This window comes from Canis lupus, chromosome X, assembly GCF_003254725.2.
Source record: "Canis lupus dingo isolate Sandy chromosome X, ASM325472v2, whole genome shotgun sequence".
Classification (NCBI taxonomy): Eukaryota; Metazoa; Chordata; class Mammalia; order Carnivora; family Canidae; genus Canis; species Canis lupus.
The window spans coordinates 6,691,606-6,706,157 of NC_064281.1; the positions used below are offsets into that span (position 1 = coordinate 6,691,606).

At 46.3% G+C, this 14,552-nt stretch overlaps 1 protein-coding gene across 2 annotated transcripts in view; it reads left to right on the forward strand.

The window, feature by feature from the left end:
* The window catches only part of WWC3 (WWC family member 3), a 120,403-nt gene that overhangs the window by 49,253 nt on the left and 56,598 nt on the right, over positions 1-14,552 (forward strand). Inside the window, exons 1-3 of one of the 2 annotated variants that reach the window (XM_025436296.3) lie at positions 3,246-3,592; positions 8,176-8,252; positions 9,397-9,476. In XM_025436296.3, the coding sequence (XP_025292081.1) occupies positions 3,568-3,592; positions 8,176-8,252; positions 9,397-9,476 (182 nt within the window). In that variant the 5' untranslated portion in view covers positions 3,246-3,567. Of the gene's footprint in view, positions 1-3,245; positions 3,593-8,175; positions 8,253-9,396; positions 9,477-14,552 lie in introns of those variants that run through there. The other variant, XM_025436289.3, reaches the window with a different exon arrangement.

The following is a 14,552-nucleotide window of genomic DNA, read 5'->3' on the forward strand; positions in this document are numbered from 1 at the left end:
TAAGGATGGAATGGGAGAAAGACATGTCAGAAAATTTTGGTAGGAAGATTCTTGCCAGTGATTGAAACAAAAAAATTGCCTTGAGGGAAGATGTTTCTTACACATGACCTACTACTAGTACTGCTGAGACTTGAGTTGCAGTGCAGGTGGGGGTCGGGACCTGAGCCCTTGCTGATGCAGGGACAGGAGGACCCTCGAGCATCCCATTGGATTCCACACCAGCCCTGAGGGAAGTGAGGGAGGAGGAGTCCCTGGGCAGAGCTGAGCCTGCAGATGGAGAACACCGAGAGCTTGTAGCCCTTTAATGCTGGGATATCCCTCAGCATCAGATTTTTTATTTCCAGGGGCTTTTCTCTCCCCTGACATTGGGGCAAGTAGGGAATTGCACTCACTTATATTCCTTCCTGTGCTCCATAGAATTTAATGAAAACTCAAGATGCTGTCCTGAGCAGTGCATGGGGAAACCTGTAGTAGAGGAAGCAGATGACTCTGGAGTGTTCACTTGAGATTCTGACAAGCTCATCAGAATCCCAACCTGCTAGAAGTCTGTGTAGACGCAGTCTCTGCAACCACTCGTGTATGTGGCCTTAGGGGCCAGATTGGGCCCATCTATTTTCACAGAGGGCTGGAAATACCGGTGGATTTTGCCGGGGCCTATGGGCTCATCTGGGAAAAGACTCTGAATGGAATCTAGGCCTTGATCCAAGTGCTTTACCAGGTTGCTGCTGTCCCTGGGGTTTTGACCGAGCTCTTTCAGCTTGCCATTTAACCTGAACTACCAATTATGATGAGGAAAACTCTGTTGGATAATTCAAAGGAATCCTCTCTGGCCACATGGGTCTCACACAGCCCAGATTGCTGTCAGAGCTAGTCTCTACAGTAGGCAGGTGTCTCCTGGTACTGGGAACAGAATAACATTCAGGACTTATTTCCCATTACTTCCCTCATCGGCAATGACTTGAAGCGAAAGGAGCCAGTATTCAGTGGGCTAGTGTTATGATCTCTGCATTGTCAGGATTGCAACATTCTGAGGTACACGAAGCTGTCTTTGTTGTGCATGTGAGTAACGATATTGGGAAGGCTAACTTACATACCCAGTAAAGGGCTTGAACCGAGATCTGTTTGTGTGTGTGACCTTCCGTGCTTTGTACTGTTTCTAGACATGGAAGAGGCAGCACAAAAGAGCCAATTGTGTTTTTGAAACACCTTGCCCTCTCTGGTGGTTCAAGTTATCTGGAAATAAAGACCGATTGTAAATTGACAAGTTATTTGGCAGTTTTGCAACACTAACAGGGGCAAGCAGACGGTAGAGCACCATCTACTCCTTGGCCTTCTTGTGGCCCATGGTAGGATCGCCAAACTATTCAGTAAGTTTCCAACACATACTTATTTAGCACCTGGTGTTGGTATATACTAAGTGTTGGGGGACAATTTGTCCCTAATGGCCAACTGTAGGGAAAGATAAGGCAACGATAGTGAACAGAGGAATGAACTAAAATAGCCATTTTTAATATTGGAGCAGAAGGGTACAGGGGAGGCTGGGAGGAAGGGGTATGCATTTCTCCCATCCCCTTGACAGATTTCACCCTGAGTTATGGAAATCACCAGAATAAAACTCCATTCACTGGAGAGAAAAGATTTTGTGTCAATATTGGGCCATCTGGAATCTAAGAATATCCAAGCCTTGACCATTTTTTATCCTTGAGCAAAGTAAATTCAGATGCTGGCTGGATTTTAGCATACATGTCCCCAAAACTCAGAACCCTACTCCACTTTATTTCTGGGGGCTGCCTGGTCCCCAGTCCTGTTTTCTGCTCTTGCAGAGCAGGGGTTGGAGCTGCTTGGCAGCGGACGCGCGCTCTGACACGCACCCACTCCTCCTCTGCAGCTCTGTTTTGTAGTTTACTCCTATTTCTTCATGTATCGTGTTGTGTTGTATTGCTGGCAAGGGAGTTTATTAAAATATTTGTAGTGAAGGAATTGATTGCAGCATTCTGGATAGCTACAAACATTGAAAACAGAAAGTACTACCTGAGAATTGGAGACCTTTGTGTTTCTTGACCTGGGGAGTTACATTTGTATTTGCTTTGCATTATTAACTCACTGTTTTGCACACTTTTCTTCATGTGCGTTATCCTCCACCACAAAGTAGAAAGAAAAACCAGGAGGAACTGCAGTAAATTGTCAACGTCGCTCATATCTAGAGGTGGAGAGAGGAAGGCCTTTTTCTGTTTTTAAATTTATTTTAAAGTTTGTCTCAAATTCCATGCATTTATTTTATACAGTGAGCATAATTCTCTCTGGGTGAAGAATGAATTGGTTCCTCATCTAGAAGAAGATGCCCTACCTTCTTCATTGTAGTGTATCCTTCCCTTTGCCTTTTCCACTGAATATGTTTGTTATGTCAGAAGTATTTATTCTGGAGCTAAGTGTTCAGTCTTCCTGAGAAAATTTAGCTTCTTGATGCATTCAGATGAAGTATATGACCATTGCGGGATCTTTTGGAAGGGGTTCTTGCATGGGGTAAATTATAGTCTAAACCACAGTCAGTGGGCAGCCCCAGTGGCACAGCGGTTTAGCGCCGCCTGCAGCCCGGGGCGTGATCCTGGAGACCCGGGATCGACTCCCATGTCAGGCTCCCTGCATGGAGCCTGCTTCTCCCTCTGCCTGCGTCTCTGCTTCTCTCTCTCTCTGTGTGTTTCTCGTGAATAAATAAATAAAATATTAAAAAAAAAACCACAGTCCGCAAATTATGTATGGCCTCTGGGCTGAATCTTGTCCACTCTGGCTGTTTATAAATAAAGTATTAGTGGAACACAGCCACATCCACTCACTTAACCAATTGTCTGTAGTAGCTACCACGGCAGAGTTGAGGATTTGAGAGAGACTATATGGCCCACAAAGCCAAAAGTATTTACTGTCTGGCCCTTTGCAGAAAAAGTTTCCCAACTCCTGGTCTACATCAGTAGTTCTGAACCCTGGCTGCAGGGTATAGTCTCCTGAGGGGCTTTTAAAAACTGCTGCCTGGGCTCCACTCCCAGAGATTTTGATCTAGCTGGCTATGGGTGGGGTCAGACTTTTTTTTTTTTTTTTTTTTGTAAAGCTCCCCAGATGATTCCCAGAGGTGAGCATCCACTAGTCTAGATTGACTTGTGATGGTCTCTTCCAGCAGCAGGAATATGACTTTGAAAAAGAAAAAAAAAAAAAAAAAGAAAAAGAAAAAAAAAAAGGAATATGACTTTGTTATCCTGGCTCCTAGAAACTACCAGAAGTCTGCACCAAAAGTATCTTTGGGTGGTTGAGAGAGTTGGTCTACTCTCCCGTGAGAAAGTGCTGACCCACCCTGAATTCCTGGGTTAGGTGGTGGTGAAGCTTGACCTTATCAGTTATCAGTTTTGCCAACATTCTTTCTGAGGCTTTAAGCCCGTCCCACAAAGACTGTCTTCCATTGGTTATCCACTGTAGAGGGTTTCTCCTCTACTATCTCGCTTAGGATAATGGCCACGGTCCATCCATTCAACCTTTTGTTTTCCTTCATGCAAGCGTGTTGGAGCTGGCAGGAGAAAAATGGATCACGCAGCATTTTTCACAGGTATTAGTTGGCAAGACTCAATCTTGAAGGTGATTGCAGGGCATGCATGTCTGTTGAGAGATAATCTCCCAGTCTGTCCTGGAGAACATTTCTGAGAGATTCTTATTTTGAATTTGGTGGCATCTTGTCTTACTTCTGTAGGTCACCTCTGAGTGGGCTTGATTTTTTTTTCCCTTCTTTTGCTTATGGTGGCTTTAAAAACAAATGTCATGCCCTCCTCCATTGGCCTGGGTTATTTACATGCGTGCTTTTGTCGCTGCTCTGGTAATTAGTACCTGTCAGCATGGGAACTGTCGGGGCTTGCCATCCTTTCTGCCAGAATTCTCTTGGCTTCCTTGAGCAACTCCCTGTAGTGCTGTTGCCTGGAGGTGCACACCTGGTCCTCAGGACCAGTCTGCCCAGAGGAAGTCTTTGGAGAAGGACTTCTGGTCTTTTAAAGCGTGTTATCCCCCTGGGGCGATCTCAGGTTCTCACAGCACAGAGGAGGCCGGTGTGGAATGGAGAAACAGGGAGATAGAGGTGATCTCAGGTTCTCACAGCACAGAGGAGGCCGGTGAGGAATGGAGAAAAAGGGAGATAGAGGCGGACATGCATGTTTTCCCCTTTCAAGACCCCAGAAAATCGAAATCCAGAATAAGTACTGGGGTCTGCAGCATCTTGAGTGCTAAAAACACAGGTCATGGTCACCTATCGGACAGTTGGCACCAGGGAGCCAGAGGTCCATTCCTTCTCCTGATGGAAAAGCTGATCTGATTAAAGAATCTTGGGCTGTAGGCCCACAGGAGCCCAAGTTTCAGACAGAAAGTCCCTTTTTGACTGATGTAGATCAAGTCACTACAAACTTAGTCTTTGTCATGTGGGGATAAGTAATCATCTCTTCAAAGATGTTTTATTTTATTTTAGGGAGAGAGAGCACGAGTGAGCACGGGGGTGGTAGGGGAGAGAGTCAGAGGGAGAGAGAGACAGAGTCCCAAACATGGGGCTTCATCCCACGATCCGAGATCACGACCTGAGCCAAAATCAAGAGTTGAATGCCCAACCGATTGAGTCACTCAGATGCCCCACTCTCACAAAGATTTTATGAGAATAGGTGAAATTAAAGGTAGAAGGCACCTTCTAATAGCAAGGTACAATAGTTTACATTTCTGTGGTCCAGTTAGATCATAACCTTGTTCTCAGATCCCCCATAGTGCTACCATATGCCTGCATGGACTCCTTAAGCTGTTTAATAGCTGTGCCCACTCAAGTCTTCAAGAGAGAAGAAAGCTTTAGAGGTGAAAGTCTGGCATTTATCATAAACCTTGAGATCGGAGATGTGTCTTAACAGAAGATAAGGAAGATAATTCTTTTTTTTTTTTTTTTTAGATTTTATTTATTCATGAGAGACACACAGAGAGAGGCAGAGGGGGAAGCAGGCTCCCTGAAGGGAGCTCAATGTGGGACTCGATCTCGGGACCCTGGGATCCCACCCTGAGCCAAAGGCAGCCGCTCAGCCGCTGAACCACCCAGGCTTCCCAACAATTCTTTTTTTAAATGTTGTGAAATGTGTGCTGTGAAAAATGGAGTTTGGAGTCCAGAGGTATTCCTTGGACTCTGGAAACGGGTTACATGAGACTTACTGGTAGATGTAAGGAACTAAGAACTATATGAGTTGAATTATATTATTCAAAGTTATGCCGGTGTTCACAACTCTCCTTAGGGTTTGAAGATAAGTGTGCTCGCTGTTTTAGGTAATCGAGTTGCCTGTTCCCTCCTCCCACTCTTGGAATCTTAACATTGTAGGGACTGTAGCAAAGCTGACATGAATGCTATCTACATAAGCCAAACCTATTCCATCATTTAGGACGGTCTCAGCTGTAAGTAACAGAAAAGACTAACTCCCGTGGACCTGGACAAAGGACACCTATTGTCACGCGACAGAGTCCGCCTGTCGTGGGGTGACTCGGCGGCTTGTTGACGCTACGGTTTCTCAGGCTCCCCCTCCAGGGCTAGGTACACACCGAGTCTCCCGGGGCACAGGTGCATACCTGACAAGCTCGAGGTCCCGCTAGTTAGGAAGGAGAGAGAACTGGGGGACAGGTTGCTGTGTGTTTGTCCAGCTGCATCCTGTTATTTCAAGTCTCTTTGCTGATTTTCCCTATGAAATTGCACAGGAATTTTGTGGCAACGATTTCAGGCCAGGGTGTGACTGCTGTTTAACATCGCAGTTACCTCCCCTGGACTTTGGTGATGGGGTTACTTTCTACCCCAAAAGGGAACAATCCCAGGTGGTAACTGTTGGCATTGTCTTCCTCAAATGCCAGGTGACGAGTTGACACACGTGGAAGTGAGGAGTCAGCAAGCCCGAGGCTCATGGGCTTATTATCTGGGTCCATGTGGAAATCCCTTCAGCTCAGATCTGGGAAACTTCTAAGTCCCTGGAGTTTAATGTGGAGATTTTATATAAATGATTTCTGACTTTTTAAAAAAGATTTTATTTGTTTATTTATAAGAGACAGAGAGAGGCAGAGACACAGGCAGAGGGAGAAGCAGGCTCCCCGCGGGGAGCCTGATGTGGGGACTCGATCCCAGGACCCTAGGATCACTACCTGAGCCAAAGGCAGACGCTCAGCCACTGAGCTACCCACGTGTCCCTGATTTTTTTTTTAAAGATTACTTATTTTTCATGAGAGACACAGAGAGAGGCAGAGACACAGGGAGAGGGAGAAACAGGCTCCCCATGCGGGACTCGATCCCAGGATCTCGGGATCAGGACCTGAGCTGCAGGCAGACACTCAACTGCTGAGCCACCCAGGCATCCTGGTGTCCCTGATTTTTGATTCTTAAGGGCTTTGTATAAGGTGTCACTCTAGTGCTGATCTTCCATGAAGCCAAAGAGCCAGTCAAGGTGGAAGTTTCTAGGGTTTGGAAATAGATATTCTTTATCTAAGAAAGAATTCTATTTTAAAAATGTTTTACTCCCTGTCTTTGAGATATTACGATTTTTAAAAAAGATTTTATTTATTTATTCATGAGAGACAGAGAGAAGCAGAGACACAGGCAGAGGGAGAAGCAGGCTCCCTGCGGGGGTGCCCGATGTGGGACTTGATCCCAGGACCCCGGGATCACACCCTGGGCCGAAGGGAGGCGCTCAACCACTGAGCCACCCAGGCGTCCCGAGATATTATGATTCTAAATATAAGAGCATTTAAGATAAAGTTGGCAAATGCTTATTAGCTCGTCCGGATAATTATTTCTGGTAGATTCTAATGGTTTGAATTTCTGACTGATAAGGACTTCAGTGGTAAGTATTTTATAGAACTGTTTTTTAAAGAGCTGCCCTCCGAACTGCTCAGATTAACTTCGGGTGTAGTTCTGGTTGGGGCTGTTGAACAATCTTGCTGCGTAAGCCGCTTGATGACTTGGAGCCATCCTTCTCTGATACAAAGTCAGGAAAGGCTTTTGCACTAGCTTCTAGCCGTTGGCACCTAGTTATCTGAATGACAGTCAGCCTTCAGGACCAGGTCAAGGGAGTAAGGGGAGGGTGCTGGCACTGCAGCTGGGTCTCCTGCGCAGGTGGAGTTAATGTCAGTGGCCCGGAAGCAGATCAGACCGGTGTGGGGTGGCCACGGTGCAGACAGGCTAGGGTAGGGCTAGGCCGGGTCCCTGCTGCGCACACGCGACGGCTTCCGAAGCCGAAGAGAAAGGATGCAGGAGCATCAAGAAGAGGCGACGCGGAGAGGTGAACAGGGTGATAGAGGTGAGCAGCAGCCGCAGGCACCGGAGCCGCTGGAAGGCTGGGGGAGGCTCTTCGGCCTGTGCGCCCGCAGAAGTTGGCCGTGCTCAGCCCCCCGGTTCTGGCTGTCGGGCTGCCGGTGCTGTGGCCGGTCGGGGTTTGGGCCCCGTGGGCTGTGCTGCCCAGTCGTGCGGTGGGTTTCAGCCAAACCCGCAGCGAAAGTAGCTGCCGGCGTCCCAGTCGGGGTGCCGCATTGCGGGGTGCCCGGACGTGCGCCTGGGACCAACAGCTTTTTGCAGGCCTGCCGGATACGGACACGTTACTAGAAAGTTGTCTCTTATTTTCGAAATCTCTAGTAGTCGTTTGTTTCTTACATCAAAAATTGTTCACCTGGAGAATATAGATGTGAAGAAAATAGAAATGAAATCTTTGGTGATGAAACCATCGAGAATAACCATTCGTATCCGTCCTTCTAGAGGCATCCATCTGTGTACGTATGCATGTGCAAAGAGTGTCAAAATGGATTCAGGCTGCGGGTACTATTTCTGTAGTAAGAGCAGGTGTCCATACCACAATCACCCCCGCACCCTGCTGAGTGTATCTGTGGTTTTTAAACCTGAGTAAATTTGCAGTCGAAGTGAACAGAGTTTTGACTTACCGACAGCCATGGATTTCCTCATGTGGAATCACCCAGAAAGGCAAGTGAAACATCAAGATTTGAGGATGTGAAATGTTAATCCCTTAGGAGCCAGGGCCAGCTTATAAATCGGAGACTTAGAATTAATGGTTGATTCAGAAGTTCCTGTCTATGTGTATTTACTTATTTTAAAGGATCCATTATAAAATAAAGTATTTTCCTTCTGTTTAGCCTTCTCTGGATATTCAGCAAATACAAAGTACGACCCATACCAAATTAAAGCAGAAATAGCAAGTCGTCGGGATAGGGTGAGTAAAATGAGTGCTTTCATGACTAGAAGCTCCATATGTATTTTTATGTAACATAACTTATCATGGCTCACTTCATGGTGGTCAGTGTGTGTAACACTCGTATCTTGGTAAAATTTTCAATTTCGTGGATTATTATTACATTTGGTTTTACTCTTCACTTTTTTCTAATAGGAGGGGAAAAGTTTCTTTTTGAAACCTCAGCCCATCTATCAAAAAATGGCCTGTATATCCCTCTGTGTTTTTCATAGAGCTGGACTCTTCCCGCCCAATTTGGAAGGATTTGGTGACATTAGGCCCCGATCTCAAAGGACTGCTTCCCTGTATTAGAGGGATGCTAGGTCTGACCCGTGGCAGCTTTAGCACCCGCTGCTCTTCCCTGGTTGCTGTATTCCTAGGGAAATCCTTCCTGCAGTGCCATTATGACCAGAAGGTTCTGATGCTCCTTCCCCAGTGACACTGGAATTCGTTATGTGCCACCCTGTCTCATCCTTTCAGCCCCCTGTCTTGGTTGTAGGGGAAGGGGGACGGTTTTGTGGCATTGGCAATGAGGCGTGGGAGACATCTTGGAGATGAAGCCTCCTCTTCTGGTGTCTCGTTCCCGAAACCAGGGTTTCTTTTCTAGTGCAGTGGTTCTCAGAACTTAGTGCACCTGAGAAAAACACCTGGGGAGTTGATTAAACACATAAGCTCCCAGGCCCAGCCCCTGAGTTTTAACACAGGCCTGAAGTGGGTGCTGGAATCTGTTGAACTAAGCACTTCAAGGGATTGACTTTCCCTACTGGGACAGCATGTTTTTAGCAACAGTGTTTCATGCATGGGATCTAAGTAGTAAGTAGAGGGAAGATGAAAAAAAGTATTACATAGTTTGCTACTTGTAATGTATAAATCACTGCCTTGAAAAAGAAAATGGTTGTGGGTTCCACATAGGTAGGAACCTGTCAGTGATCTGGGATTTTTGTATCTAAGCAAGGTGCTTCTTCCAGGCTGGCTGTTTATATATGCCCCGTGGATGGAAGTTCACGGAGAAGATAGATGATCCAGGGGGTTGTAAACTAATCAGGAACTTGGATGACAATGCTAACAACTGTAGAAATCATTTTCATAGCTTTTTTTTGGAAAAAAAAATGTAATTTGTCTTCAGCTTTCCAGATTAAAACGAGAGCTGACCCAGATGAAGCAAGAACTGCAGTACAAGGAGAGAGGGGTGGAGACCCTGCAAGAGTGAGTTGCCTGTGATTATAGAAGGGGCACTTTTTCTGTGATTTCCTCTTGGGCTGACCTGTGTGGTGCCTGGGCATGTGTCCCAAAGCTTCATGGGTGTTCGCTTTTATGCTTTTATTTGTGCTCATCTTTTCCCAGTCCTAAGCCTCAGACTCTTTCTTTTCCTTGAAGATAACTTGGTTCCTTTAAGTGGAAATATGTGAGAAATAAGACCTTTGTTTTCTTTTTATGCATGTTCTCTGTAGCTGCACTGTCCAAGACACATATGGCTGTTTAAATTTGAATTCCAGTTTTACTCGGTTTAGTCTCAACATTTTTTATCCTAAAACTTAAATTAATTAAAATGGAATAAAATTACATATTTAGAATCTCAGTTGCATAGCCACATCTGAAATGCTCAGCAGTCACTTGTGGCTTGTGTAGATTTTTCTCTGCCTTGGCGTGATTGATGTTTTGGACCAAGTAACTCTTTGTGCATCATAGGATGTTTAGCTATGACCCCTTAGATGCCAGTAGTACCCTCTCACCCAGTTGTGACTGCCAAAAATGTCTCTAGACATTGCCAAATGTTCCCTGGAGGGCACACGAGGCCCCGGTTGAGAACCACTGGGCTAGTGGCCACTGCCTTGGATAGCACAGATAATGGAACATTCCCATTGTCCCAGAACATCCTGTTGGACAGTCTGGTCTGTAGGTCTTCTTCCTTTTGGCATCTTTACAGTTAGAACTTTATCCCTACTTAAGAGTTCGGGGTTGAATTCTTTTTATGTGAGCTGTATTAAGTCAGCAAGTTCAGTGAACAAAAGTTATTTTCTAACTGGTGATACTGTTCTTCCAAAAGAATTAATTTTCTTGAGAAAGGGTATTACATGCTTGTCGGTGGGTTGAGAGTCTATTCTCTCTTGATTCAGAGCCTGGCTTGACTTGCTGAACTTGAGCATCTGCTTCATGAAACCTTCTGTGCCTGCTTTTTTCATGGTTCAGTGGGGATGGTTTTAGCACGGGCTGCTATGACAAACTACCACAGACTGGGGGAGTTAACAGCCAACATTTCCTCCTCACAGTTCTGGAGGCTAGAAGGCCAAAGTCAAGGCACTGGCAAAGGTGCTTCCTGCCTTCTTGCCATGCCTCTCCATGGTGGTGGTGAGCTCTGGTTTCCAGTGTCTTTTCCTTTTAAGGACACCCAATCCTGGGGGACCCCACTCTCATGACCTCATCTAACTGCCCCTAAGACTCTGTCTCCATATACCATCACATTGGGAGTTAGGGCTTGCCTTGTGAATTTTGGGGGGACATGAATGTTCAATCCAGAGCCATGATCATTGGGCTGAATTGTCCAGAGGGTGGGACACCTGGGTGGCTCAGTGGTTGAGCATCTGCCTTTGGCTCAGGGCGTGGTCCTGTGGTCTGGGATTGAGTCCCCCAGTAGGCTCCCCGCAGGGAGCCTGCTTCTCCCTCTGCCTCTCTCTGTGTGTCCCTCACGAATAAATAAATAAATAATCTTAAAAAAAATTGTCCAGAGGGCAGCACCAGTGCCTGCCATAGTCAACCTTCAGCAAATGGCAGGGATCTGTGTGGTTACTATTCTCGGGAAGGGTGGGCAGCATGCCACTCTCTTGAATCCTGTATGCAGATACAATGACAGTGTGTCACATGTGACCGAAGTATTGCTCTTTACAGGGAAGTGATACAAGAATGTCAGTGTTTGACAAGCATAATTATCTCAGCCCCATATAAAGGGTAATTACTGGGCATGTCAAACCCTGTTGTTTAATACTAGGTTGAGATTCACTTTCTTAATCATCCAGGATTGGTTTGGTTGATGATTTGTTTGCCCATTTCTTTCTTAAGGACATATAATAGGCACCAAGGGAGTCAAAGTAGACAGGTGAGCTGGGTCCTGCCAGGGGGTCTTGGCTTTCTCTGGCCCTGAGACATAATCATGCCCTCTGCAGGTCCCACCACACAGTGGATTTTGATAATCCCATCCACATGCTTACTGTGGCCTGGAGTCATTTAACTTTACTGTCAGCTTTTTGCTTCTCTACCATTATCCAGTGGTGTGTATGCACGCCCACCTTCTCCCCTGATTTCAGTCCATGGTGGTGGTTACTTTAATTAGCCCTGGTCAGTACAGCTTTTAAATTTTTTTAAAGGATTTTATTTATTTATTCATGAGAGACCTAGAGAGAGAGACACAGAGACATAGGCAGAGGGGGAGAAGCAGGCTCCCTGCAGGGAGCCCGACATTGGACTCAACCCCAGGATCACGCCCTGAGCCGAAGGAGGATGCTCAACCACTGAGCCCCCGAGGTGTTGCAGTACAGCTTTTTAAAAATTTGCTTAGACAAATCAGTCTTCTTTTGTTGCTCATCTTGTCCATTCCCAACGCACTAGTACAGGTTCTGTTACCTTCTCCTTACTGCCAGCCAGCCTCCAGATGCTCATATGCCTGCTAGGGTGCATTTCTGGGCTGTGGCTGCATTTTCCTGTGTCACTTTCGCTAAAGGGCCAGATAAGAAATAAGCAGAAGCAAACAGTTTAATTTTGGAGGTCTTCTACTAGGCTGTCTGCTTGAATCGGAGATTGAGTTCATTCTTTCATTCGGCCACACGGTAGCTTTCTCTCATTACCTAGGGAGAGCTGGGACTTCGCAGTGTGTCTAGGTAATATGCAACTGAATGCTAGGCATTGTGCCACGTGGACGTTGCAGTTAGGTCAATTTTCCCTTGTAGAAGTTCTGGAGAAGGTGATTGAGATTCCAGGTGGGTCAGGATCACTCTGAGGCCACACAGGACCCCCGAGCCTCAGAGGGGAGCCTGGCCCGGCACTCTGCCCCTCCCCCCCTCCCCGGCGGCGCTCTGGCTTCAGTAGTGAGGTTGCCAGGCCCGGGACCCATCCCTTTGGCCCCCGCTGCTCTGGCCATGGCTATTTCCTTGCGAGTACAGGTGCCACTGGCACAACTGTAGGCTGAACGCTCGAAAAGCAAAGGTGCCGGGGCTTGGGGCGGGGGTGGGTGGGGAGTGGTTGAGGAAAGCCCTTTCCGTCCGGGGCTCTGGGAAGCCGATTCATCGCTTGGAGTGGAACTAATGTCAAGAAGAGGAAGAGGTGGCCTTGGTTTCTGCGGGTTTATGGGATGGGAAGCAGCCAGCACAGGGAGGGCTGTACTTGACACCTGCAGCCAGAGCAGAGAAGGGCCAGTGCTCTTCGTAGTTGCTTTCTGCTTTCCTTAGCAAGGTCTCACGTTGGGGACTCGCAGGGGTAAATGCATCCCTGCCCAGGGGGCAGTCCTCACTCCCTGCCAGAGTCTGTGGGGATGCCCACCCTCCCCAGTGGAGGCTGAGGCTTGGCATGGGAGAAGGTTCTGGACTCACTGTGGGTCCCGGGGGAGTCACTGCAGCTTTTTGGCTAGCACTGCCTTGAGAGGCAGTGTTTAATTGGCTGCGTTGTCACTGTACATGCTCACTCTGTCCTCTGAGGAGGGAGACAAAGAATGGGCACACATGCCATGCTCAAAATTCTTTGCAAGTGAAAAATAATCTCACAGCCTTCCCCTGAGTTAGGCTGTGTAGGAGACAAAAGCAGCCTCATTTTTCTGGTATTGAAGACTGGCTCTTATGTTTCTATCAACTCAGGTGGAATTGGTATTATTATTGAGAAATTTGGAAAACCTTCTGTGAGCATTGATAATGTGATTAACCCTGCCCCTACTATAAAACCCTAACTCCAAGCACAGATGATACACGGGCTGTTGTACATAAATGGGCTTCTTGGATGTTATGACCAATATTGACTTAAGGCAGAGACCCTAGGTTTTCCTCCAGAAAATTTTCTGCTCTTCTTGCTTCCCAGAATATCCAGTATATTCTTTTCCAGAACACCTCGCCAGGAATTTAGCCGCTTATAACATTTTAAACTCTTACTTGTTTATCTTGGTGAGCTTTCCTGGCTAGCAAGGAAATCCATCATTACGCTTGGGTCCAAGTGAAGAAAAAAGAACCTTTTGTATTTTTTTTAGGTCTATGTATGTTGTTAATTTTTGTAAATGGGAACTGGCCATGAGTATAATCTCTGGGTTAATGATAGAATTAGGTACGTGTGTGTGTAAGTGTGTGTGTAATATATATAAACTTTTAATGATGGAAAATGTCAAACATACACAAAAGTAGAGAGAATAGTATCATGGAACCCTCTGTGCCTTTCACCCCACTTCAGCAACTAACCACAAAGGGGCCAGTCTGTTGGCCACCGCATCCCCCAAACCCTTACTGCCTTATTGAAGCAAATCCTAGAATCATAGTTAATCCATAAATAGCTCTCCTAAAGTTAGGGATCCTTTTTGAAAACATAACTATAATGCCTGTACCTCCACTTAATAACATCATCTCTTAACATCACCTCCTTTCCTGCAAGTTTTCCCATCTCCAGTGCGTTCGGGTCCAGCTTCAGAAGAGGCCCATGTGGTACGTTTGGTGGGTGTGTCTCTGAGTCTCTACACCCCATCCTTATTTTTGTTTTTCCTGCCAACAACTTATTTGTTGAAGAAACCAATTTGCTTGTCCTGTAGTATTTTCCTGATTCTGAATTTTGCTGCTTCAGTACTCATGGGATCATTTAACACGTTCCTCCGTCCCCTGCTACTTATGCAAAGTAGTGCAGTTAGTTTGAGAGGCTTGAACTGATTTCAGTTCAAGTTCTTTTTCTATTCCTTTTTGGGGGCGAAGTATGTTTTGTAGCTGGTGGTGAGGGTACTTCCATCGGGAGATGCAGATTCCCCAGTTGTCTTTTTCTGTGATGTGGAGAATGTCACGTACGTCCATTCATAACGTTTCCCATCGACTTTACTCCTGATGCTGTGCACGAGTAGATGTGAAAGAGCTCAGGATAAGTTCCCAAATGTGGATTTGCTGGGCCAAAGGGTAAATGCATAGATTGTATTTAGGAGACGTTGCCAAATCCCCCTCTCTAGGAGTTGTGCCATGTTGCCTTCCCACCACTAACAGATGAGTTTCTGTTCCCACAACTGTGCCAACAGTATGTATTATCAAGCTTTTGCATTTTTGCCAGTCTCAGAGG